The sequence below is a fragment of the Gobius niger genome, assembly GCF_951799975.1.
Source record: "Gobius niger genome assembly, chromosome: 15".
NCBI lineage: Eukaryota > Metazoa > Chordata > Actinopteri > Gobiiformes > Gobiidae > Gobius > Gobius niger.
In genome coordinates this window covers 23,727,049-23,753,164 of record NC_136866.1, presented here as the reverse complement: position 1 = coordinate 23,753,164, position 26,116 = coordinate 23,727,049, and the positions used below count along the sequence as shown (strand labels likewise).

General features: G+C 42.4%; 1 protein-coding gene and 1 long non-coding RNA gene across 3 annotated transcripts in view; one reads left to right on the top strand and one right to left on the bottom strand.

Annotated features, from left to right (window-relative positions):
* LOC306975367 overlaps positions 1 to 26,116 on the top strand; it is a 251,708-nt gene that overhangs the window by 160,372 nt on the left and 65,220 nt on the right. The gene's annotated exons all lie outside the window — the stretch shown is intronic.
* plcb4b (phospholipase C, beta 4b) overlaps positions 1 to 26,116 on the bottom strand; it is an 84,146-nt gene that overhangs the window by 46,109 nt on the left and 11,921 nt on the right. For both annotated transcript variants that reach the window (XM_079572655.1, XM_079572656.1), the window contains exon 2: positions 5,972 to 6,069. In XM_079572655.1, the coding sequence (XP_079428781.1) occupies positions 5,972 to 6,055 (84 nt within the window). In that variant the 5' untranslated portion in view covers positions 6,056 to 6,069. The remainder of the gene's footprint in view (positions 1 to 5,971; positions 6,070 to 26,116) is intronic.

The following is a 26,116-nucleotide window of genomic DNA, read 5'->3' as shown; positions in this document are numbered from 1 at the left end:
AACTAAAAAGTTTTTTTTAAACTACACCTCACTCCTGTAGTTTGAGACCCAACAGTAGTGGGTCTCAAACTACAGGAGTGAGGTGAGCAGTCTGACCATGTGGTGCACACAGACTGCGGAATCCACGGGCCAGTTCCAGTTGACAGAAGAACAGTTTCATACACGCTATTAGGAAGCTGAAATCCCTCCCTTCCCTGCCCTCCCTGTGCTTCCACCCCTTACTCCCCACCCCCTGCTCCACAACAAGGACGAGAAATGGAACTATTTCGATAAATTGTGAAATGAATTGACAAAATAAAGAATCGTTGAATCTTTGGAATCTTTGAATCAACACCTGAAATAATACAAATGTCCTACTTCCAAGAAAATGTAATAAAGATATAGAAAACATAGAGATTTACTCACAGTGAAAGAGTAAATAGAAGCAAAACGTTGTGCATAATTGTGGTGGTAGTAATGTTGTTTAAACTCAAAATAATCAGTCTTATGCTTCTGCCTGAATTAGCAGTTTATATTTGACAATCTATCATGAGTTTACAGTGGGGCCTAATCCTCTCAGCGACTCTCCCGACAACACTGCGGATCTGCACACAATCACAATCAGCGGCCTCGTCCCGACGTCCCTCGTGGCAGTGTTTCTGAGCCCACGCGTTTGTGACGGCGACACCGCATCGGCGCGAGAGGATTCCCGGTCGCTATGGAAACCGGGGTCTTAAGCGATCGACTGTAATCAGCGAGAGACAAATGCGCACAAACAAACAAACAAACAACCAGAGAAACCCCAGTGGAGGAGTAATTCCACGGGCCCATTGACCTGTGGCCATTACGCTCCCACCGCTGGAAATCGATACGTTTACACCGTTTCAGAGACAAGGGCTGGTTTTAAAACACTGCAGCACAATGGTCTGATCAACCACTTTTATATTTTAATTTCAAGCTTATTTTATTCTTTTTGTAAGATAGAGTTGATGACTTGCTAAACTCGATCATCATATTGCCTATAATTTCAGCCTGTGCCATTTACTAAGTGGGATATTAAAACTGCAATTTTGATTTGATTGTGATTTGACAGCAGGCTGTGATGGCGTAAAGTGACAGACTGGTGCAGGTGGTAAAAAAAAAAGGAAATAGATAAAGCCTTTGTTCTGGTGGAACAACAACTCAATTTTATTAATGTGGTGAGGCGAAAGCTTCACATGTGCAGTGCTACGGTACTTCTTTGTTCTTCAAAGTCCATTATGTTTGTCAAATGAGTTATTTAACTAAAGAAAAACAGCCTTACATAACACTAATGGTAATAGCTGTAATTTTAGATAGATGAATGGATTTACTGCAAACATATGCTGCCAATTGTTCAAGTTGCAGAAACTACTTATAAGGAAGATCAAACTGTTTGTCTTTTGGTGATTTATTATGAGCAGCATCCATCCATCCATCCATCCACTATATCCATCCATCCATCCATCCATCCATCCATCCATCCACTGTATCCATCCATCCATCCATCCATCCATCCATCCGTATCCATCTATCCATCCATCCATCCATCCATCCATCCATTGTATCCATCCATCCATCCATCCATCCATCCATCCATCCATCCATCCATCCATTCATTCACTCCATCCATCCATCCACTGTATCCATTCATCCATCCACTGTATCCATCCATCCATCCATCCATCCATTGTATCCATCCATCCATTCATTCATCCACTTAATCCATCCATCCATCCATCCATCCATCCATCCATCCATCCATTGTATCCATCCATCCATCCATCCATCCATTGTATCCATCCATCCATCCATCCATTGTATCCATCCATCCATCCATCCATCCATCCATCCATCCATCCATCGTATCCATCCATCCATCCACTGTATCCATCTATTCATCCATCCATCCATTCATTCATCTACTTAATCCATCCATCCATCCATCCATCCACTCCATCCACTCCATCCATCCATTCATTCATTCATCCATCCATCCATCCATCCTACCAGGAGCACGAAGCCCCCGACAACAGAGCCCCCAGGATCATTCAGGCACTCAAACCCCTCCACCATGTTAAGGTGGCGGTTCCAGGAGGGGTATTATGAGCTGTAGAAAATGATAATTTGTAAATAACAAATCAATAAAACAATAAATAAAAAAATACAAGGGAGACTGACAGACAATATGTGATCACAGCAAAATCTTAGTCAAGTCTGAGGTGTACGTCTCTTCTCTGGAGTACATAGTCCAGCCTTCCAATCGGAGACGGAACAACAAAAAGATTAGCAACATTCCTAAGGAAATAATAAAACACTAGAGGCAGTTTTACGGTTGTGTTCTGTTTCTGAAGAGGTAACCCAGACCGGACAGGTCATGACCTCTTCACCAGTGTTTATCCAACTGGAGAATCACAGTCCAGGTCGAACACAGGTCAGTTGTTTAGTGTGGTAAACTTCACCAAGATGATTATATTCAAATATATTCAGATTCGCAATGATAACTATGCAGATGATACATTTTCAAACACACTCTGCAGGAGCGAAATGTAAGATTCAGCGAAAGAAAACATATTTTCTGAATTCAAGGACAGCAGCAACAAAAAGGCGACATTATCGACTTCTGCAATGACCAATACATCGGCGGTACCAGAGGAGCTGCCCCACATGCGCTGCACATTTAGAACGATAAATCTGTCCACGTACGGCACATGCTAAGAGGCGCGGGCTGACCTGGTTACAGCATTCAGGCCAGTCCGAAGCCTGTCCTGTCTTTGCTTTCATATGTATTCATAGCAACAACACACGGAGGACTTCCTCAGAGGCGGCCGGCCCAGTTTACAAGCTTTGACTTTGACATTTCAGCGCCGCAATGTGTCGATGTGAAGCAGTTGGATCGAAATGTGTCAGAATGATCGACTCACAAAGGCTGCAGTTATTTAGGTAATGCAATGCCCACTTCAAAGAACCAAGCAGTATAAAGTCTGCTAACACTGACAAACACGTTAAAAAACTCCTGAACATGTTTAGAATGTACAGAAAAGTCGGCCTACTCCCTGTCTTTCTCTGTCTTCCTGCGTTGCAAACCCATAAAGGCTGGACAGTGAATGTCCGTGGTAGCTGTACCGACTGTCAAAAGAGGGTGCACAGATACTATGATCCAGAGTCGAGACTTTCTTTCAGCTAATCCTCATCAGCTCTGCGTCTTTCTGTTTCTTCCAGGCAGGAATGGCTAGTAACAAAATATTTGAGTACTGTGTCAAGATTCGATTTAAAAATGGCTTAGCAAATACAGGAATCACAAGCATTTTTTTTATTTTACGAAGAATATGAAAGATAACACTTTTTTTTTTTTTCACTCATAGCTACTGGTTGTGTGAAGCCATGTATGGTGAAACAGCTGAGTTTGCTGTTTTTAAATCATAATGAAAAAAAAACAAAAAAGTACCAAAACGACCCCAGTTTTTAATACTGTGTTTCGCCCCCTTTAACATCAATGACAGCGTGGAGTGTTTTGTGGTAGTTGTGTGATGAAGGTTCTGCACTTTTTTGCTGTTGTCGCTGATGCCACTGGCTCCAGCAGAATAAAGTGAAGGTCCCGTTAGTGTCATCTCAGTCTCCTGACCTCAATATCATTGAACCACCGTGGGGAGAGCTGGAGGCTTTTGCCAAGAAGAAAGTGCCGCTTTACCATCAGAAATAATATCGAACCTCATCCAAGACCACCACAAAAGAATGCAAGCATTGATGTCATTGATGTCAATACACAATATTAAAAACTGGGGTATGTAAACTTTTGATCAGGGTCATTTTGGTACTTTCTTTTTTCATTATGATTAAAAAAAAAAAGCAAACTCTCTATATATAAACTCTATAATTACACCGATTGGACACCTGGAATTAACCGATAAATCCATCCTTTACGATTTGCTAATGGCCACCATTCACATTATGATTGTGCCCCCATGGCATTGTATTCTGATTGTAGATACATGGTTCATCACCAACTTTGACTTTTCCAGAGGCACTAACTGTGACCGGGGAATGTTTTAGCATCAACTGATAATGAGAATGATAATAATGTCAAGTAAACATGTAAATCTAGTTAATCGACCTCTGTAGTACAATAAACATAACGTCCTTTTATTCTATTAATATAAATTGACTGAGCCCAGAGGCAGAGGTAATGTGCTTTTAGCTCTGGTTAACCTCTTGAGTGGCCCTGTCGTAGACAAGCAGACGCCTCACTGAGCTGTAATGAGTCTATGAAATGTGTAATGAGTCGATACTGCTTTGCGCTCTTGGGCGTTTCCTCTTCTACTGCTGAAGCGCTTTGTGTTTCCTGGATTTTCTTTTTAGGTGCTTTGTTTTACAATGTGCCAGGAGAGGGTGCTCACGGCTTCTACAAAAACTCTGACCAACCCAGCCTCTTGCTCTATAGACACAGATCTTAACCCCTTAACCCCCACCAGAACCGAGCACAGTTCGGCATTACCCTAATCTTAAAGCTCCTCGACCTGTGAGGTTACAGCCGATAGGTCAGTGTAACAGACCATTTGAAAGCTAAGGCCTAAAAAACTCACCTATTCTTCCTCGTTTTTGTTGTGAAGTTTTTGTCATTTAAGTTACTTTTTTGTCATTTTTTGAGGCTTTTTGTAGGGTTTTTGTCACATTTTTTAATAACGCAACAAAAACGCCAAAATGTGACGAAGAACGCAATGAAAATGTGAATCAAAACGTGACGAAAACACATAAAAAATGTGACAAAAAATGAGACAAACAAAGAAAATGTGACAAAAACGTAACAACCGCAACGAGGAAAGAGCTTAGGCCTTAGCTTTCAAATGAGGTGTTTCACTAGCCTATAGATTGCAAGCTCTGGTCAAGAAGCTTTTGGGTAAAGCCAAACTGGAGAAAATGGGCTCAGTTAAGGTGGGGGTTGCCATTATATATCCCCCCAAAAACTATTTAATGCCAGTTTCAGTTGAATTTAATGCTTTTTTCCAGCTCCCCCAAATGCACACTGTCGTTGTGTCCTTGGGCAAGACACTTCACCCACTTGCCTCCAGTGTCTGTGTACATTGGTGTATGAATGAGAGAATGAATGGGTGACTGGTTCCTTACTGTAAAGCTCTTTGGGCCTGATAAAGGTAGAAAAGCATGTACAGTATGTTGAGTCCATTTACCAGTTAAATGCTTTTAAGGACTTCATTTTGGAACAATTAATTCAATGATTTTTTTATGTTTTTTAAAGCAGTACTAAGTAACTCTTGCCCCTAGAGGCCATGAGTGCAACTGCAGGTGTCGTAGCAAGTTGCGATTTTTTAACTTATTAATTGTCTTGGAGAGTAAATACTACGCTGACAGAAAAGACGAAGGGAGAGAGGGATATTGTACATCCAATTATACAATGGAAATATTTTTTTTCACTCAAACTTGGCTGTAAATACTGTTTAAAGTGACACTAGCCCGCAGTTAGCTTTGCCCGTTAGCATGCTAGCTTCTTCTTCGTGATTCTGTAAGTGTGTATTGGTGGCTCCGGTCCGGTGGCAGTCAAGTTGCAAGCATGGTTTTCAGGCCAGAGACACCCGGGGGAGATGAAAGACCCTCCAAACTTCCTATAAACACTTATATTACCCCCACAGGGACTACGGAAAGGATTTATTAAGGTAAACACGTTACTTAGTACTGCTTTAATACCCTGATTAATAATGACCCGGTTTTGACTTGACTTTATTTGTGTGTGCTAAATAAAGTGCAAAAATAATAATTTCTGACTTCCCCCTCACTGGGCCCCACTCCAAGATCCTTTCCATTTGTATCTATATCATCTGTCTTAACACACTTTCGTTTAAATGATACAATAACAATACTAAGGTGCCCAAAAGAATGCCCTGTCTTACGAGCAGAACTAAGAGGGACGTCACGCATGATATTATGTAATAGGGCACTTCAATCTTTGGTACATCCTCACCTCATCGAAGCGGTCGAACAAGGCGCCCTCCTGCATGAACTCCGACAGGGGCCTCTGCCAGTTGAACTCGTAGGACTTGGTCATGGCTGCTCAAAAACCTACAGGACGAGAGAGAGAGAGAGAGAGAGAGGACATGAATATAAAGCAGATTAGACAGTAAAGACAGCATTAAATTGAAATTAATTGAGCTACCAGCTTTAATCTATTGAAAAGGTCGTTGTTTGTTATAGCTGTAAGACAAAGCTCCCAAAATCCGAACTCAACTATGCAGCAAAGCAACCCAGCTCATAAAAAGTGATCTAATTTGTTTTATGCTCCAACTAAACACATAAAGTTATTTTGCAATTTCACAGAGCGGTATTTGGCACCCGGCACAAGCCACTAATCCACACTGTGTCGTCTGTAGCCAAATACAAGCTACAAAATATCCGCCATTTCCAAATACGCAAATCCACTTTAGTCACATAAAAATACTTTATTACAGCGTCACCATTAGCAGCGCCCCGGGAGTTTATGGAGATGTCCCTGTTCCAGCAGGGTTTCTGGCAATGAAACTCGAAATGTTTTCTCAATCTGACAAAGATGAGGCTGGGGATTTTTAGTTGAAATAAAGAAATGTGGACTGAGATGGCATTTGGGGGTTTAGTTGAAGAAACAGAAAATGTTGAAGGATAATATCATATTTTTTTAATGTTTTTTTCGTAGCAGGGAACAACATATCACACATTTTTTTAGTTTTTGCAATATTAAGAGGTACAAGATCATCATAAGAAGCCACAGTGTATCACAAAGTCATATTATTTTAACCGAGCACATTTTCTCCAGTTCAGCTTTACCCAAATCTGAAAGCTTCTCGACTGGAGTTTACAGCCAATAGGCCAGTTAAACGCTTCATTTGAAAGCTAAGACCTAAGACTTTTCCTCGCATTGTCGCAGCGTTTTTGTATTTTATGTGCTTTTTTGTCACGCTTTTGTCCCGACGTTGTTACTATTTTGTTCTATTTTATTATTTTGTCTCTTACTTGTTGCTTTTTGATCACTTTTTTGTCGGGTGATTTGCTGCATTTTTGTCACTTTTATGTAACGTTTTTGATGCTTTTTTGTTGCTTATTCTTCACTTTTTTGTTGCCTGTTTTGCTGCGTATTTGTTGCCTGTCATGATAATCCAGTGGGGCGTTTTAATCGAGGAGAATTGGCCGGACCTCTTTGGAATAAAATATGGACGGCACAATACTGCAGCGCCTGCCAGGTCAATCCCAGGGAAACACTCGGCCCAAACAAACAGGAAGCACAGGATGATACATGTGGCAGCATGAGGAGAGAACCTATTTTGCATGTAAAATCAGCGACAAAGTTGCCTTAACTCATCTCAAGGGCAAAACAGAAACGCGTGGGGAGCCTCAGAGGACCAGGTCGCGCACAAGGATGAAGAGTTTAAACCTTTGAAGATGGAAAACTATCGATCGCTATTTGGACCATGTGGATTTGTTTTGAGGCTGCAGTGGTGGATTAGCTGGACTTCTAACAGTGAATGTATGTTTGATCGTCTTTTTTACTAATAATGCGCGGTTTACTCATTTCTTTGTGTAAATATTAAGCTGTTAGCGCTTCACTCTGTGACGTCGTGGCCTTTTGAGGCTCCGCCCACAAACATGCGCTTGTTGTCTGCTTCTGACATTCTTCAAACCATTTTTTGCGTCTCATTTGCAGATGTCTGTTTGTTGCTTGGCCAGGTGAAGGGGTGACATGGGGATGTTACTGTGACGTTTGACTCTTTGGGTAAAGTTGAACAAGAGAAAATGTGCTCGGTTAAGGCGGGGGTTAAGAGGAAAAACGAGCAGAAGTTCAGTTTATGTCCTGATTTGATCAAACAAAACAAGCGCACTGTTTCTCTCTTTGCACGCTCTCATCAAACAACACTTCAGAGGCTTGAAAAGACGATGATGAAAGTGCGCGAGTGTCTAAAAGTGACTCAGGTTTCGCATCGCGTCAGCGGCATCTCGCGAGGGGAGGTCGAGACAGACGGTAATAACGCTGCACCAGTTGTTCCACGTCAAAGTTCCGACGCGTCAAAGCGAAGTGAGAGATTGTGACTTTGAGACTGAGGCTATGTATAGAACCAGGAGCTACGCTGAGGGTGCAAGAGCCTGGAAAACAAGGAAATAATGATGCACGGTGTGAGAGAAAAATGTGGATGCAACTCTGACTGACTGGGATATTGGGATAACATATTATCACGTTACAAAACCTTTCTACTGTGCTTGATATATGTTGTGCAAAGGATATTGTGTCAGCTAGTATTGTTACCCTGACCGGTGACACTTTACATTACGGGCCGGTAAGTCCTTGGTACTTACAGTGGTAATTACACTGGTAATTCTAGGTACTTATTGTGGTTCTTACAGTGGTAATGCTAGGTACTTATTGTGGTACTTCAAGGATACTCTAGTGAGAATTACAAGTTATGTACTTCTAGATACAGTGGTAACTCTTAGTAATGAAGGTTGTACTTCTTGTTTTCCCTAATGCTGTTTTATATTGTTTTATAGTCACACAATCCTAGAAATGACATCTGTATGTAGAAGTACCACATTTACTACTTATGAATTGCTGCTGTAGTATTCTTGAATTACCAATAAGTACCATAGATGTATCACTGAAACTACTAGAAACTATCATTTAAAGTACCAAAGTAGTAGTATGTATGACCTTCATTACTAAGAGTTATCTCCTAGTAATGAGAGATACAGTGGTAACTCTGTGACTCCCTAACCCCTTACCCTAATGACTAGTAATTATGACTTTTAGTACCACAATAATAACCTAGTAATTATCCTGTAATTACCACTGTAAGTACCACTGTCATTACTAGTACTTACCACTATAAGTACCACGGACTTACCGGCCCTGTAAAGTGTAAACCTAATGATCAAATTCCCGTTTTCATTCAAATCTCCCGACGTCACATCTCGTCTTCTTATGTCAGTGCGGCATGTGCTTCGAACCATCTTTCAGCCACTCTTCAAACTGTCCGGGGATATTAAAAAGCATTAGCGGCACAAACGGACAGGCGGGAAGAGGCAGGAGACACGCTGAAGACATGAGAGGCGGTGGGCAGAGCGAGATGGATGAGCAAAACAGCTGCTTGTGACAGAGGCGCACTGACGGGAATTGGAAATAGGTCTTGGGGCCTGGTGAGCGGCTCCTCTTGCTTTTTCTTTCTCCTTTTCTTCTTTCACTGTGAGTCGGACTAATCATCGCGCTGAAATAATCTCGTGCCATCAAGAGCAAACTTCTCTCGCCTCTGATTACATTTCAATCAATTGTAGAATTTTATTTTTTGGAAACTTCACATGTGATCTTGTACATTTCACACAAAGAAAGTACTAATCCGATAAAATAAGTTTTAGAAAAAGTAAGATACAGACGGCATCTCTGGAATCGCCCATATATGGTCATGTTTGAAAACAGTTATAGGGGAAAACAATTTGGAGAAAAATCTAAACTTTCTTTAATTATTCAAAAAACACTTTAACAAATGCAGAATTATGATTACAGTTTTCTACTAAATAAAGATACAAAGACATGGGGAGGAGCAAAGAGGTTCAACAGCCCATAAATACATAAACAACAGAGAAAACTAACTTGATGCTACATGTTAGCATCAGGCTAATGCTAACAATAGCTAGCATTAGCTACAACTGCCGTTTTTTCACTTCTACTGAACAATCTGCTGTGAGAAAATATCCATATGGGCCCGATTTACACTTGACTTTACTTACGTGTGATAAATAAGTTCATATTCCACCAGAAAATGGCTAAAAAGAGTGGAAAATTGTGTTTCTCTAAAGATTCTATAATCCCCCTCGGCGAAGCCACGCCCCCTTCTATGACGAGATGCCGTCATCTATCACTGTATGTTTTTAGTGGTAGGGGAAACCGGAGTACTTGTAATAAACCTACACAGACATGGGGAGAACATGCAAACTCCACACAGAAAAGCCCCGTCCAGCCATCGAATCGAACCCGCGACCTTCTAGCTGTTAAAGGGACTATACAGAGTTTAAAAATGTTAAAATTATGTATTTTCCTCCCCCTACATGTTCCAGCCATGTCCTGATGTGTAGAATGAGCCCAGACCTGTTCACCACAACTGCCTCTAAAATCCTGCACTGTCACTCAAAAAGGGGTTCATTCAGGTCCAAAGTGCCATCATGCACGCGCTTAATATAGAAGGTGCAGTTACACGCATGACCTGAGGTGGCAGTAGTGAGTATAAAATGGCTAACTTGCATCTAGCCCCTTTAATCATGAGCAATAACTGCTGCGCCGTGGCAGCAACTGCACGGCAACATGACAGGGAAAAAACTACTTCCTTGTTGTAAGTCAATGGCATTGACAGTACATCAGCACAGCGCCACCTACTGTCCTGGAGAGTGCATTATTATGGATTTTAAAATGAACAAAACATTTGGCCATAGAGTAGAACGTGATACATTTAATCTTTCATATGTAGTGCAGTAAGGTAATACTGCAATACTGAAGAAAATCCAGACTAAATGCAATATTTTTCTGTGACCAGATGTTTAAAAAGAGCCTTGCAGTTGGCTCTACAGCAGGTTATAATCAGCTAAATCCCATTAGAGTGAATAGGGCTCAGCTAGACAGCAACAATGTAGTAGAAGTAAGTGTCCATATAGAGACGAGATGTCCTGTTCCCTGCAAAGTTACAAACCCACAAACAAAAATCACCTGTAATTGAAATAAATGCTTTATTAATAACATTTATTCATGAACTGCTATGTGTGGTATTCACGTGTTAAGCACATAGGCAGGAAGTGGTTAAGAGCCACACACAAAAGTCATGAGAGAGACGGATGAGTGGAACAGCTGCTTGTGACAGAGGCGGAGGGAGGGCACCGGGGGTGATGCGCAGAGGGGAGCGGGTTGAGGTTGGCGGCGGTGGGGGGGTCTGTATTGGATGAGGGAGTCGCAATCAAAGACAACATGAACGGCGGGGCAGTCCGGGTGGGCCGCCGGACTCCACAGGGCGCACGACAAACGCGGAGGGCTGAAGAGCTGATCATGGAGAGGGCGGATAAAGGAAGTGCAGCAGTAAATGACACGGCCCACACAGGGTTATTAGAGAGGGCCGGGGCAGAGGTACGACGTGGGCTTTGATAGTGCGCTTTCTAAATAGATTATGCAGAGAGCTAGCATGACACAAAGCAAATTATACTTAGAAGGCAGGTAAAATGGATAAAACATAAATAGTTATATATGAAATGATATTCAAAGTTGTCATACAAAGCCACACTGAACCTAACTCACTGTAAATCCAAAGAAAAGACCCTACGTTCAAATCAAGCACAGTTTTGCAAGTTTGGCAGTGTGTGGAAATCTCTTCTGCTGGCATTATCCACTTTAAAATCGTGTATTTGAAACCTGCCAGCAGTACACACGACATGAACATTTGGAACAACAAATGGGCAGTGAGCGATGACGAGGGTGACTAACCACACCCAAATCAGACGCCGAGCTTTGGAAGGTCACTGAAAGGCCTGGCCAGGGTCTGTTTCTACCAGGCAGCTACAACTATAAACCATAAGGTCTATTTATTTTATGATGGGATGTATTGATGCACTATTTAACCCAGTAATCTGCAATACAGGGGCGGGACAACACACTTCACTATGCAGAGTTTTTGAAAAAAGATTGATTGAACTACAATGAGGGGAAGTAACTGTATATAAAGATGTGTATGTAGTAAAAGGAGACAAAACAATTATCCAAAAAGGGCTGGGCGATATTGACAAAAAAAATGCAATATTTTTGGGGACTTTCTCGATGATGAAGCGATATTTCAACCTGGATAGACCCAAACAGACAAAAGCAATGAATAGAAAGGTTTATTGACGTGATCGGCAGTAGGGTTATCAGAAATATGAGCTGAATTTAGAATGGATGGGCAGGTGAGAGTTGGAGATGTCTTCCCCCAGAGCTTGGACACTGGTGATGGTATGGGAGGCCTGAAAAGGAAGCAGAAGGGAGAGCCATAGATGGAAGAGGCGGAAACCTGGTGGAGGTGGATTGCAGCACAGCTGGGAAGCGGACAAACCACAAATGCCGGAGGCTTAAAAGCAGAACCCAGGGTGATGACTGTGCAGTTTTGAGTCATCTTTGGTCACTTCTTCTGTTCATTTCTTTTCATTTCAGAAAGTAATGATACTTTGTTACTGACCACCTCTGCTACTTTCTTTGTTCCTTTTCATACTTGATGCCGCACTTGGCTACTGCAACAATGTAATTTCCCCATTGTGGGACAAATAAAGATTTCCTTATCTCATTTTAATGCATTTTATAGTTGTTCAAGTGTGATCAAGAAGATGTTATTTAACTGTTGAAAATAATATGAAGGACTAGTTTGTTGGGTTACGCAAAAGGTTGACAACAAATGTAGTATTAAGTCACATTTTAAAAGCTATAACAAAATGCCAAACTGTCTGAACACAGAGTCATCAGTAGGGACTCTCGCCTAATGCCTAATTTGGACTAATTGGGTTGTGCTGTCCTGCCTGATGTTAACCTAGATCTCCCCACTCTAACACTGAGCGTTAGATAACACGCCCCTCAGTGGACCGCGCTGTGGCCAATCAAATCGCAGCCTGACAAGGTGCTGCCGGGCTCTGCGTGCATAACATCCCTCCACTGTTCAGTTCGCACGTGAGGAGACAAGGGAAACCCCAGAGAAACCCAGTCCAGGAGTCCAGGAGTCCAGAGTCCACACTCCCACCTCTGACAATGAGATCATGACGACAGAGAGCGGCCCCGCGAGACAAAGCGCTCCCACAGCTTTCCCTCTTCTAAAACGGCAGTCGCTCGCGCCCAGTGGTCCCACACCTCATAAGCTAAAATTAGGCGTCCGTCCGTCAGGCAGCCAGTGTTGGAAGGGGTCGACCGGGGACAGGCGAGAGTAGAGAGCGAGCAACACAAAGAGAAGCCGCCCACGTAGGCGCCGTGTATCAAAGGCATCATGCAGTCGTCAAACCAGGTGGGAATAAAAGAGTTGTTAGTCAGACGGGCCTTTATGTGACCCATCTGAGCGAAAATCATTCACTTTGGAGCTGCTCACGTCATCAAGGAGGCATCTTCCAGGCCCTGTCCAACAGTTTCACAGAAAAATATCAACGTCATGGAGATGCCAAGTGCAACTAGTTTTTGTTTATTTCATTTCACAGTGTGAAAGGTCATGTTGCCAACCACACTGCAACAAGTAATTTAACACAGATACCAAACATGTTTCCTAAGATCAGCTTTCGGAGGCTGTGTCCGAATGTTCACAATAGCTGCTAAGTCCTAATTTACTGTACCGACAGAATGACTGCACTATAGTCTCGCTAAACTCCGATAATAATGCATTTCCAAATGTATAGATAAATATTGGTAAGATGAGTTTTTAACACAGATCTTATATTAATGATGAAATCGACCTGGAGTATCACAATTATTAGCCTAAAGGGATGGCCAAAGTGTGGCCCTTAAGCTTCTCGAATTGACATATATCGCCAGTGTTGGTACTTTTTCTACAAGTTTCATTATTCTACACAACTATAACCTCAAACACTATTTTTTTTTTGTGGGAATTAGCTCCAGTGTGGCCCTCCGCACCATACTGTATGTACTTCAATAGAGTTCAGGACAGTGATGTCATATAACAAGCATCATGGGATTTGCAGCAATAATAAACAAATGGAGATTAAGGTAAAATAGGCTACTGGAGTTATGCATCCATCCATCCATCCATCCATCCATCCATTTTCTTCTGCTTTATCTGGGGCCGGGTCGCGGAATCAGCAGTCTCAGCAGAGATGCCCGGACTTCCTGATCCACGCACACCTCCTCCAGCCTCCGCTGTTCTGGGGGGGCCCCGGGGCGACACAGGCCAGCTCGGAGACATTGGGCCAGATCTTGTGGCGGCGCACGGTGGGGCGCCGGCTCTTAGCGAATTATTTTCCGAGTGGCGGAGCTATATGTGCTATTCGTCTCCGCCACCTGTGAGGGGGCGTCACAAGAGGAGGTGACTGCACTGATGGAAACACGGCTGACATTCACTTCCTCGTTTACATTGCGCTGTCTTGCGTTCTTTCTTAAGCCTTAGGCTCTCACAGGTCAAACTAAAAACTTTATTTACCCCATCGTGAGCTAAACGATGTTCACGTCTCGAGAGAAAAAGAGCTACAGCGTCCGCTGTGGCGCGGATCGGCCCGCGCTTGGCATGAACGCGAAGCAAAACAAAAGCACATGTTCACCCCCCACACAACCACTCATCCTGGACGCGGAGTCGATCTGGTTGGAGGAAAATGTGTGTGTCTCCACCCACTTAAATGCGCTAAGTCTGGAGTGGCAAGATCACAAAGTGCGCTGCTACTGAGCGCAAAATGTCACGCTATCGTCTGCGTTTTGATGCACAAGATCGGGCCCGTAGTCCCACCAGCGTGTCCTGGGTCTTCCACGAGGCCTTGTCCCAATAGGACATGCCTGGAACACCTCCCACGGCGACCAAGAGGGATCCGGAACAGATGCCCTCTCCACCTCAGCTGGCTCCTTTGGACGTGAAGGAGCAGAGAGTCTACTCCGAGCTCCTCCCGGGTAACTGAGCTCCTCACCCGATCTCGGAGGGTGTGCCCAGCCACCCTGTGAAGGAAACAAATTTTGCTCGCTTGTATTTGCGATCTTGTCCTTTCGGTCATTACTACTCCTGGAGTTATTGTTCACATTAAAACATTTGGACACTACAGTGAGTTGGACGTATTTGACAGCAATGAGAGCTAATGGAGTTGATCCACGGCTTTTTTCTCCACTTTTTATATTGTTTTTAGCAAAAAAACAGCCACAACTGCCATGGTAACAGTGAATTTTCCCAAAAATAAAAAAAACTTGGACACCCCAGACCTAAAGGAGAGGCTATTGCTCAGACGCTAGCAACTTTTCACCGCAACGGTTCATTTAAGTGGTTTATTCATGAACAATGGACAGCACATGATTAAAACAGCATTTGTGACAGTCCAGTTCAAAGACATGTGTTTTCCATCAACTCTCGCAATGCATTGTAGTCCATAAATTATTGCCCCGTCTGGTGACTATTGCTACTTTTCAAAGCGCATGGTGCATTACCTTTTTCTCCCCAGGCATTAAGACACCACTACAAAATGGCGTGACCACTTTATCATCCACTCCAGAGGGAATAGTGTGGATCTACGGACACAGCCAAAGTTAAGTACAATTTCAACCTCACGGTTTGGCGACCTAAAGTCATCTCCATGGAAACAAGCTGGGGGTGTCCCGCTCCCAGCAGAAGTGTAAGCAACAGGGTTAGTAGATTTTATACTAAATAGTTGCAGAGTGTGTGATTTTCTGATTGCAGTTTCGATTTGATTGCAGTATAATTAAGTCAACATAAGCAAGCAATCAGCAACAACAATAAATGTGCTCGAGTTGCTTCAAAACACTAATTTTCTTATCCACGGATATGTCGCCTTGGCAACACTGGGGCGTTTTTACCTTGTATGGCCGGACTCCAAAGCCTCGCAGTCTGACGGGCCTGTTTGCTCTCCCCGTGTACATACCGTAAGGGCAGCTTTCGCAAAATGAAACGCCAATAGGTTAATCCGTGCTTCCAACCGAACATTCAACAAAGAGGGAGAGAGCCTTGGGAAAACACTGGTCGTGAACTTCGGAGACTTTTTCTTCCTGTCGTTTGATACAGAATACATCACTGTGAGCTGGACTTCAAAGCCAAAGTCTTATCTGAACCTGCGATGAAATATCACAAAAGAAACAGGCAGCAAGGAGCTTCTACAAATCCACGCCAAGGAAGGAAAGGCGCTGGTGTTTTGCCAGTGAGAACAACGCTCAACCTTGTAAGACACTCATGAATGACATTAAATAGTTGAATAAACTAAAGTATGACAGGAATTTTCACAAATTAGCACAATAAACGTTAAGATTTTGCTGAGAACTAGTGGTTTAGCATCTGTTGGGAGGTTGACTGTTTCACTCCCCTACTGAAAATGGTGCAGGATGTGACATAGAAGCAGGTAGATTTTCTATAACTGCTGCCGTGCAACCATACTGTACATAAGGGCGAGTCCTATCCTTGGAATATAGACATTTCCCTCTTCCCGTGTCAGTAATCTTTGAGAACAGCTCATCCCGAACTCCCTTATCAATCCAACGATTCCACAGTAACATGAATATTCCTCATTCATTTTGCATAAATGTAACAAAGAAGCAATTTGCAAATAGTTATTCAGCTTACTAAACAACCACATTCATTCATTCATTCATTCATTCATTCATTCATTCATTCATTCATTCATAAATCGAAATAATCGAAATTTGTTCTTATGTGAATAATATGTAGTCAAGTAACCACCATTCAGCAAGAAAGTCCCAGGTTCAATTCCCGGACCGTGCAGGCCTATCTACATGTATCTGTGTGGAGTTTGCATGTGTTTAGGGACCAATGAGGAGATGGTGATAGACTGTGGAGGGAGCTGTGTAGGAGGAAGAGAAAGGACGAGGTGGATCTGACCAGTGCAGGACACCACGCTCTGAGATGGGAACAAGCCCAGGAGGCGGTGCACCGTTTCAGATGTTCAGAGGAGACAGAGGGCAGCTACAGTTTCTCCATCCTCCAAGGTCATGCAGGTGGAGTGGCTGAAGGACAACGAGATCATCGACCCGGCCGAGGACAGGAACTTCTACATCACCGTGGACCACAACCTGATCATCAAGCAGGCGCGTCTGTCCCACACGGCCAACCACACCTGTGTGGCCAAGAACATCGTGGCCAAGCGCAAGAGCTCCACCGCCGTGGTCATCGTCTACGGATTTCCCATCAACCAGTGCTCCTCCTGTGACCAAAACAGTGAAGATGGCGGCCGCGACACAACGATCTTTCACCAAAGAAAAAAAAGAGTGGAAAAAGAGTGGTGCGCACTGAATGGGTGCTGCTGCCGGATGCTCTCTCATCGAATGCAATTTCTCCATCTGTGAGATCAATAAAGTATCATCTTATCTTATCTTATCTTTCTCATGTGTGTCTGAATGGGTTTCATTTGGGTGCTCCCGGTTTCCCCCATCAAACGAAAGCCTGGTAATTTGAATGATAGTGGTGCAGATGGTAGAGCGGGTCGTGTCATTATCAGAAGGTCGGTGGTTCGAATCCCTTCACTTTAAGATACCGCAGTAATTCAATGAGTGTCATCTACGAACAAACGATTGTGGGTTTGATTCTCTCACAAACACGGGTCTAAAAGCTGGTCTGTAACATCTATGTATGAGATGTCAGGGCCTTCTACCTTCATTAGACACTCAAAGTGCTTTAGATCAAGGAGCCACTCACTCATTCTCTCTCACACTCTCTCTTGCCCAAGGACACAATGACAGTGTGCCGCCTGCGTGATTCAAACCATCAACCCCCTGGTCACAATACAACCTTTTGAATTCTGACCATCAGCCTGGCTCGACATCTGGAGATCTGCCCCCTGCTCCTTAAGGGTTGCCTCAGCCACAACAAAGGACGGGTTAAATGCACATGTCAGTTGTTGTGTAATGAAAAATAAAGCACCTTAACCTTTGGAGGCCTCCCATTTCAGGGCCGGATGAAGAGTTTAATCTGTCTTTTTTTACGAATAATGCACTGTTGTGGTTATGCAGGTGTTACAGCATGAGCCCAAGAGAATTTTGTGTCCTATGAGTGCAGTTCGGGCCAGATACTGTGATTATTTTGGAGTTTTATTTGTATAACCACTGAATCAAAAGATGAGCCTGCAACTACATGCCTTTTGGTAAACCAATAAGGTTACCTCACATTAACATCATGCGAGGTATCACTTTTGGATAAGCTGTGGTAATCATATTATCTTCATGTAGTAGAGTAAACTTCATTTGGCACCATAGATGTACATTGTAAACATTTGCAAAAGGAAAACTGCGCATGTGTGTCAAAATATCGCGCATTTCCCTCCAGAGTGAACCAGGAAGTCAGAGGCTTAAATTACCACAGAGGGGATTCTGAGAGCTAGAGACGGATTAAAGAAACTACCTCCGACTTTCATGGTTTGATTCAGGTATTTCGGCTTTAAAATACATTTCACAGGACACACTTTTGTCAAACATCATCACCCTATCGCAACAAACCCCAAAGTCACCACAAAATTAAACCTTTTACAAGCCAAAAATTGGTGCCAGATATTGCAATACATCGTAATCGTATAGCACCACAGCTGACTGCTTTCTGAAGGGCGATCGAAGACGAAAAGCAAACAAAAACCAGCCACTTACGTCTTATAAATACATTGTAAATCTCATCAGCTGCAAACGCCACTTTCTCTTGCACTCCACTGCACATCCTCCCATTTAATCTAATTGCCGCCAACACCACTTGTACGTGCCATATGATAAACAAACAGTGAGTCACACGGCCCCAGATTGAATTGTTTTCCCCGATCCCTGTTGTATAATTCATTTCGCTGCTTTGTCTATATTGTCAGTGGCTGTTACTCTTTGCACTCCCACGCAGTGTTTGACAATATTACACACACCATAAAAGCCCGAGCCTTGCTTCCATGCAGCTTTATTCATTGTGTCCCACCGGCAGCCACATCCTCCTGGTCACGAGTGTAAACAGCTCCCCTTCAGTGTTTGCCTGGGAACACCATTTGTCTCGCGGTTATGAAATAAGTTAAGTGCCAAAGTAATCGCTCAATTTATATTAAGAAGAAGTGCAGAGAAGTGTAGAAACAATAATGAAAGATGTCCTCTGGAGCCTCCATTTGTGAGGCCAGGCACTGTGAAGAGTGTTAGTAATCATTTAATTGGATTATTTGCCACTGCGGTGCGTGTCCCGATCAAACCGTTGAACAAGGAAAGCAACCGAAACTGCTAACTCGCTCGGGCAGCACAGTGTTTGATATTGAAATATTAGGTGAGGATGCAGGATCCGTATCACAAGAAGCCACAATAGAACTCAAGGCAACTGAGTTCAGATTTAGACGAGCCTAATAAAACCTAAAAAATAGTAAAAAAGTGACAGAAACATGATGGAAATGAGGTTCAAAAGAGTGACAAAAACACGTCCATAAAGTTTTATTTATTGATTTACTGACCTTTATTTAACCAGATTAGACCCACTGAGATTAAGAATCTCTTCTTCAGGGGAGTCCTGGTGCCAGAGGGGAACCTATTGTAAATGTTTTGGCGGTAGGGGAAACCGGAGTACCCAGAAGTAACCTACACAGACACGAGGAGAACATGCAAACTCCGCACAGAAAGGCCCCGTCCAGGTGGGAATCGGACCCGTGACCTTCTTTCTGTGATGCACGAGCTCTAACCGCTGTGATACCGTGACAAAAACAAGACAAAAAAGCAACAAAACAGAGACAAAAACAAGACATAAATGAAGATCTAAAAGGCGACAAAAAAGCGTCGGAAGTGATGAACAAGCGGCAAAAACGAAATGAAAAAACAGCATCAAAAGAGCAATAAAAAAGTGCAGAGAAAGCGTCAAAACTACGACAAAACATGACAAAGAAGCGCCAAAAATGAGATGGAAATGAGGACCAGAAGAGAGGCAAAAATGTGTCAAAAAAGCACCATAAAACTGATTAAAAAGCAACCAAATAGCAACAGAAACGAGATGTAAATGAGGATGAAAACAGCAACAAAAAAAAGCATTAAAAATATGACAGAAAAGTGACAGCAACAACGCGAGGATAAATGCTAGTTTTGTAGGTCTTAGCTTTCAAAACAGCTGAAACAAATGATCCAGTAGTTTTACTTCCTGATCCTCTGCATGATCTCCAAATAAGCGCCTCCCTTTGCTGCCCATCTGTTTTCACTTCACAATGAGAGGATTAAAGGTGCATTATGGAACTTTTTATGTGGAAAAAAAACAACTTTTTATTGTTTGAACTTTTAGTAACCCAGAGGCCAGCATGTTGCCTTCACTTCCCATCACAGTGGCCTCTGTGATGAGTTTCTGGTAGGTTTTTACTGCTGACGGACCCACCAGAAAACCTACAACAATTGATCCTGGAGAGCTGTAATATAGTAAAAGTGCCATGCTAACCACTCATACAGCCGCTGGGTCATAAATAGGTCAATCATGCACAAACACCAAGTTTGTTTTTTCCCATAAAAAGTTTCATAATGCACCTTTAAGTTTTGCATGGATATGAAGGACCTCAGGAGGAGCTGTAAAGACCCTGCGATGCAACAAACAGCCACTGGAGGAGAATGAAAGATTACTCAAAGATGCGCGGAACACAACTCCACAACTCCTCCTAATTTAGCCTTGTTTTGACACAATCTAATGAAAAAACATTGTTTTTTTAATGAAAATATCACAATATAGTTTAGCCATAGAATATCCCATTCTATTCTCTGCCAAATCCACAGTGGCCCTGATATTAGACCACATTATATAACTTTGTAATGTTTTAGATCAGGAGTCTCCAACCTTTTCTCCCCTTGAGAGATACTTTTATGAAACAAAAACGGCAGGGAGGATGCTGTGAGGATACCGAGGAAACATAAGAGGAGGAAAATCCTTTGGTTTCATCTTAATATATACTACTATGGTGGCCATACCGCCTTTGCTCGGCCCAATCCCGTCAGACCTTGGAAGCTAAGCAGGGACTGGCAGGACTTGGATGGGAGACCGTTTGGGAACACCAGGAAGCCTGTCGAATGTAGAGTGTGAGTGAGTGGTTGGTGGTGGTCGGGGGGGCTTTTGTGGTAAAAGTCACCAACATTAATACACAACCAATGTTCAATGCAACATGAGGATGAGATGGAAACCAGGACATGGCTGCACAAACAAGACTGATGAATATGGGCTTAACTATGATGAGACCTAAAGAAAAGCAGTAGTTACACCGGTTTAAACTCTCCAGGCAAAGCAAGGATGTGACGTCTAAACAATTACGAGACTCATTTATATCTAGTCCCAAAGCGAAATAGCTGGACATATTGTCGACGGCAGGGTTACATCAGCGGGACAGAGGCTAAAAAAAGAAGCAAAGGGAACATGAAAAACACGGATTAAACTGTCTCGCCTCATGCGCCTCAAGTTGTGTCCAAAACCGTTGGATCATGTAGCGAAACAGCAGGTATGTGTTGAGAAAGTAAAAATGCAACTCTATATAAACACAACACAACTATTAAAAGTTTGAGATAGCTCTTAAAGCGGACCATCGCTTTGGGATGGACGAGTGAGTCATCCATCGACGAGAAATATTTCAATTGAATTTTTTTATAGCAGCGCAGACAAACTTTTCCAGCCGCGTCCCCGTTCGAAGTCATAAAAGGCACAAAGAGACACACATGTCCACGGCTAAATTTAGCTCGGCTCATCCGCCGTCTGCCAAATAAAGTTACACAAAGACTTTCACACATGGCCTAATGGATGGAGCGCGGACCCCATAAATGAGAGCCCCCGAGCCTTTCTCAAATGCTCTACTGTAATGGATGGCAAAGTGCGGTGACCCCCGGGGGGAGGAGCTATCGACCATCGCCATCTAAAACAGGGCTCTGTACAGCTGTGCGTGTTTATGTCAATGTGAAAAGGCACTTAGTCTGGGAGTTCCCTTTGAGTAATGTAGCAGTCAGTCCGGATATACACTGGGTTCATAAACCTTTCAGACTCTTTTGATCCTTTTGACTTTATTATGTCTGACAATGAAATCATATATTTATTTCTAATAGCAAGAAATGGATGCTTATTACCCTGCAGTAATGCATTCAAAATAGAAATGTGAAAACTTGTGGGGAAAAAAGATGATAAAGCAACATAAGAAACTGTATGAGCCTATAAGAAGCAATAAACCCAACATCTGTGATCAGCTCTACCTTAAAGGGACTATACAGAGTTTTAAACATGTTAAAATTAAGTATTTTCCTCCCCCTACATGTTCCAACAATGTCCTAATGTGTAGAATGAGCCCAGACCTGCCTCTAAAATCCTACACTGTCACTCAAAAAGTTTTACTTCGGGTCCGAATTGCCGTCAAGCACGAGCTCAATATAGAAGCTGCAGTTACACATGTGACCTGAGGTGGCAGTAGCGAGTATAAAATGGCTAACTTGCATCTGGCCCCTTTAAACACAGTTGTGGGGTCAGTAAATGGAGTGAATAAAAGAGGTTTGATATAGAAGTGTTGAACATAATGGTGAAACAATGACACGGCGGGCCAATAACACGTTATAGATCAGTGGATTCCAGCCTGAAAGAGCTCCGTAGAGCCTCGTCCGGCCTCATTTTGTAAGGAAATTAAATGAGTATTTAAATGCTTATTGGTTGTTTTATTATTTTTTTAATGCATTTGTGCGTGCTGAAGTTTTGGACTGGGGAAGCTTGGTCTATCTACATGTGCAGAGAAGAGGGAATGAAAAGGGTATTGGCCTATTTCCAATAATAGTGATTTTGCTTAGGATTTTTCTATTACAATTATACTCTTTGAGGCTTTTTGACCATGACATATAACTCTTGCCCTTCTATTGCCCTTTACAATAATCCTGTATTAAGTTTCTGTGCGACACTGTAGTCATTATTCATTCACGCTTTACTTGGTAGTGATAAGCTACTATTGCTGGGTTGCAGGTGACATCACAGCATTCTAGGAAAAATTATTTTGTTTTTGAGGAAATTTTTGGTCTTGTTCAGAGAGATCATGGACCCAGTGATTGTTCTTAATGATCATTTTTTAAATTCATATATCTTCTTTTTAGCTTTGACTTGTGAAAGTGTAATGCTGTTAATAGGGAAAACTGGCTCCGCCCCCCTCTGCCATCATCCCATTCTAGAACCTGCAACCCAGCAATAGGGACAAATGAGGAGAAGATGGTGAAAGACTGCTGCGGTGCGGAGGGAGCTGCGCAGGAGGAAGAGGAAGGAGGAGGTGGAGGAGCTGACCAGTGCAGGACACCACGCTCTGGAACAGGGACAAACCCAGGAGGCGCTGCACCGTTTCAGCGGATCAGAGGAGCACTGAAGACAGGACTGTAGTTTCCCCTACCTCCTAAAACATGCTGGTCAGGTTGGCCCACAGTGGCAGAGTCGCAGCTGCTCAGACCTAATCCAAAACCTGACTAACCACTCACCCACACACTGCATTCCTATTGTACATGTTTTCAGTGCTCGGAGAAACCAGAGGAATCCTACGTTTGTTGTTGAGTTAGTTTCATTCATGTTTAATCCTGAACAATCAGCCCATTTCCTCCTCTAGGAGTTATCGCCCTCCCCGTCACCTGCTGATGTCACAAGGTGCAGCCCTCCTCCTCCGAGAAGAACTCCTGTGTTTTATATGTGTCTTATATCCTGTCACCTGACTCATTCTGATCATTTCAGGCCTCAAATTGCCCACCACATCTAATAGCATCCCTTTTGTCCATGCAGTGGTGTTTTCTGTGCATATAAATTACATCTGAATAAGGTTCCCATTGTTCTGCATGCATTAGACATTAAAATATGACGTGTGAGGAAGTTCAATAATATTTCATAAAGGCTGAATAGAGCCCATTATACAGTATGTGCACCTATTAACCTAAGCTGCATCTCTGGCTTTCACCCTTCACCACCAGAGGATAAAACAGATCCTCATCCTATACATATGAATAAGAAAACACTCTCGAGTCTCCTTCATGAATGACAAAAGGGAAAGCGTAGAATACATTTCCCGTCCTGCCACAGCGTGTTTAATAATAGAAGCGACAGTTGAAAGAGCCGTGCGTTAGAAAGCCTTCAAAGTGAGTGGGTTTTCTGTGGAGAAGTGATGGACGAGTCAGAGGTGACCGTGACACCGAGAGGAAAGGAAGTCTCCATGAATCTAAAAATACATTTATACTTTTTCCATTTTAAACGAGACAAATGGAGCGTCGTGCCGGAGCCGTGAAAAGGATTTGGTCAGTTCCCACACACATTATAATTTATCAAGTTTAAGCTGAGTCACTGTCAGGACGGACAGAAAGGCACAAAAAGAGCGCACTGCAGACTCCTCTCTGGGAATGGCGTACCAGTGATGCACAATTCATCAAATCTGAATCGCTATTTAAATAAAGAGTGTACGCTGGGCCAGTTGCTCTGAATGTATTATTTGGAGTTCCCGGTATTACAGTTTTAGGGCCCCAAATATATGTAAATGACAGAATGCTGCATGACTAAAACAATATGTAAATTTGCACATGAGCCAACGCTTGGTAAATACTGATTTTAAAACATGAATAATTAATCAAATCTAGAAAGCTGACTACTTTGGGACATGTTTAAGGACTTTGCAGCATGTGATGAAGATTTTTCTTGGATGTCGTCAATCCACCAACTTCACAAAGTTACTGAATGTACAGCCCTTTTTAACGATAGCGCGTAAAAGTGGCATCTTAGCTCAAAGCAGTACAGTAACTCATGCCCCTAGCAAGTTAGGTAGCAAGTTACGTTTTTTTACTCATTAACTGTCCGTGAGAGTAAATACTACGCTGACAGAAAAGACACAGGCAGAGAGGGATATTGTTCATCCAATTACACAATGGAAATATTTTTTTTTTACTCAAACTTGGCTGTAAATGCTGTTTAACCCTTTCTTGTCTAGGGCCCTTTTCCCCAAAATGCTGTACATGTGTTTATTTGGGTTTAACTCAGCCTCTACAAGGGGTACATGGCTAATCTTGGTACCAAAATAAACTTTATCCTTGGGACATTTTGTTTCAATGAAAAATATTTTTTTTAAATTACAGTTTGTAAGTAAAAATTAGATTGAAACAGAAAAATCTAAATTCCGCCTGAATAAAAAACACATATTTTCACCTGAAAATGCTCTTTCTCTGTCTGTGCTGTAGCAAATAAGAACAGAAATGGAAATAATCAATATAGTGTGTGCTCCCTGTAGTCAACAAAATACCAGTAGGTCAAAACACTGAAGTTATACATGCTTTATAAAAAAAAAGTCCAGGCGGAATCTAACTGTGCCTAATTGTGCCAAATTAAAAATAATAATAATAATTTTGTACATTTTCTTTTTTTTTTCCTTTTTGTTTTTTTTACAGAAATTAAGTATTTTAGTCGTAGGGACATATTGGGTCACAAAATTGTATTCCCTGTCTAAAAATGAACACCATTTTTTCCAAAAACATTACACAATAGCATTTATTTGTCACTGACCAAAATATGTACAACGAATTATGACAAATTGACATATTGTGGCTTGCTGTTTGAGTTAGGATCTGTTGATTTGAAATTGGAGTGGATGAATTTGTTGCTGAGAGTCCACTGAACACGGAGAGGTGAAAAATATGACTGACAGTATTTGTATGCGAAAGTTATGGCCCCGGAGATGCAGACAAGGCGCTAGCCCGCAGTTAGCTTTGCCCTTTAGCCTGTTAGCTTCTTCTTCGTGATTCCATTAGTGTGTATTGGTGGCTCCAACCCGGTGCAGGAAAGCTGCAAGTGTGGTTTTCTGGCCAGAGACACCAGGGGAGATGAAAGACCTCCCCAATCATCCCATTAACACTTGTATTACCCCCAGAGGGACTACGGAAAGGATTTATTAAGGTAAACAAGGCTTCAATGCTAAATCACTTTTCACTCCAAGTACCTCCTCTTAAAACGTTTGACCTTCTAGTACCACAAGGCCTAGATCAAGAACGAATCAGGACTAAACCAGCTTTAAAAATGTCTCAAACAGATCAGAATTTGACTAAAGTAAGTTGTATTTCATATTATTTCATGTTTATTGTGGGATATTTAACACCACTTTTCTGAAGCATTAAAAGGTCTTCGATACTATCATTCATCACAACATTTTCCAGCCTTAATACATCTTTAAACAACTTTCAACTTGAAATTTTGTTAACGTGACAGGCCATGAATTAAATGATCTTTATTTAAAATGAATACAGTCTAAAATCGGAGATACCCCTGACTGTCCACTGAAGAATCCCACAGTTTGGAAACCATACATTCTCTGCTTTGTGTTGGGTCGGGTACACATCTCACATCACCTGGTAACTACATGTACGATACAGATAATTACGAACCAGGATTGACAAAGGGGAAAAAAAGAATCAGCAATACTTGTCTGTGCATAG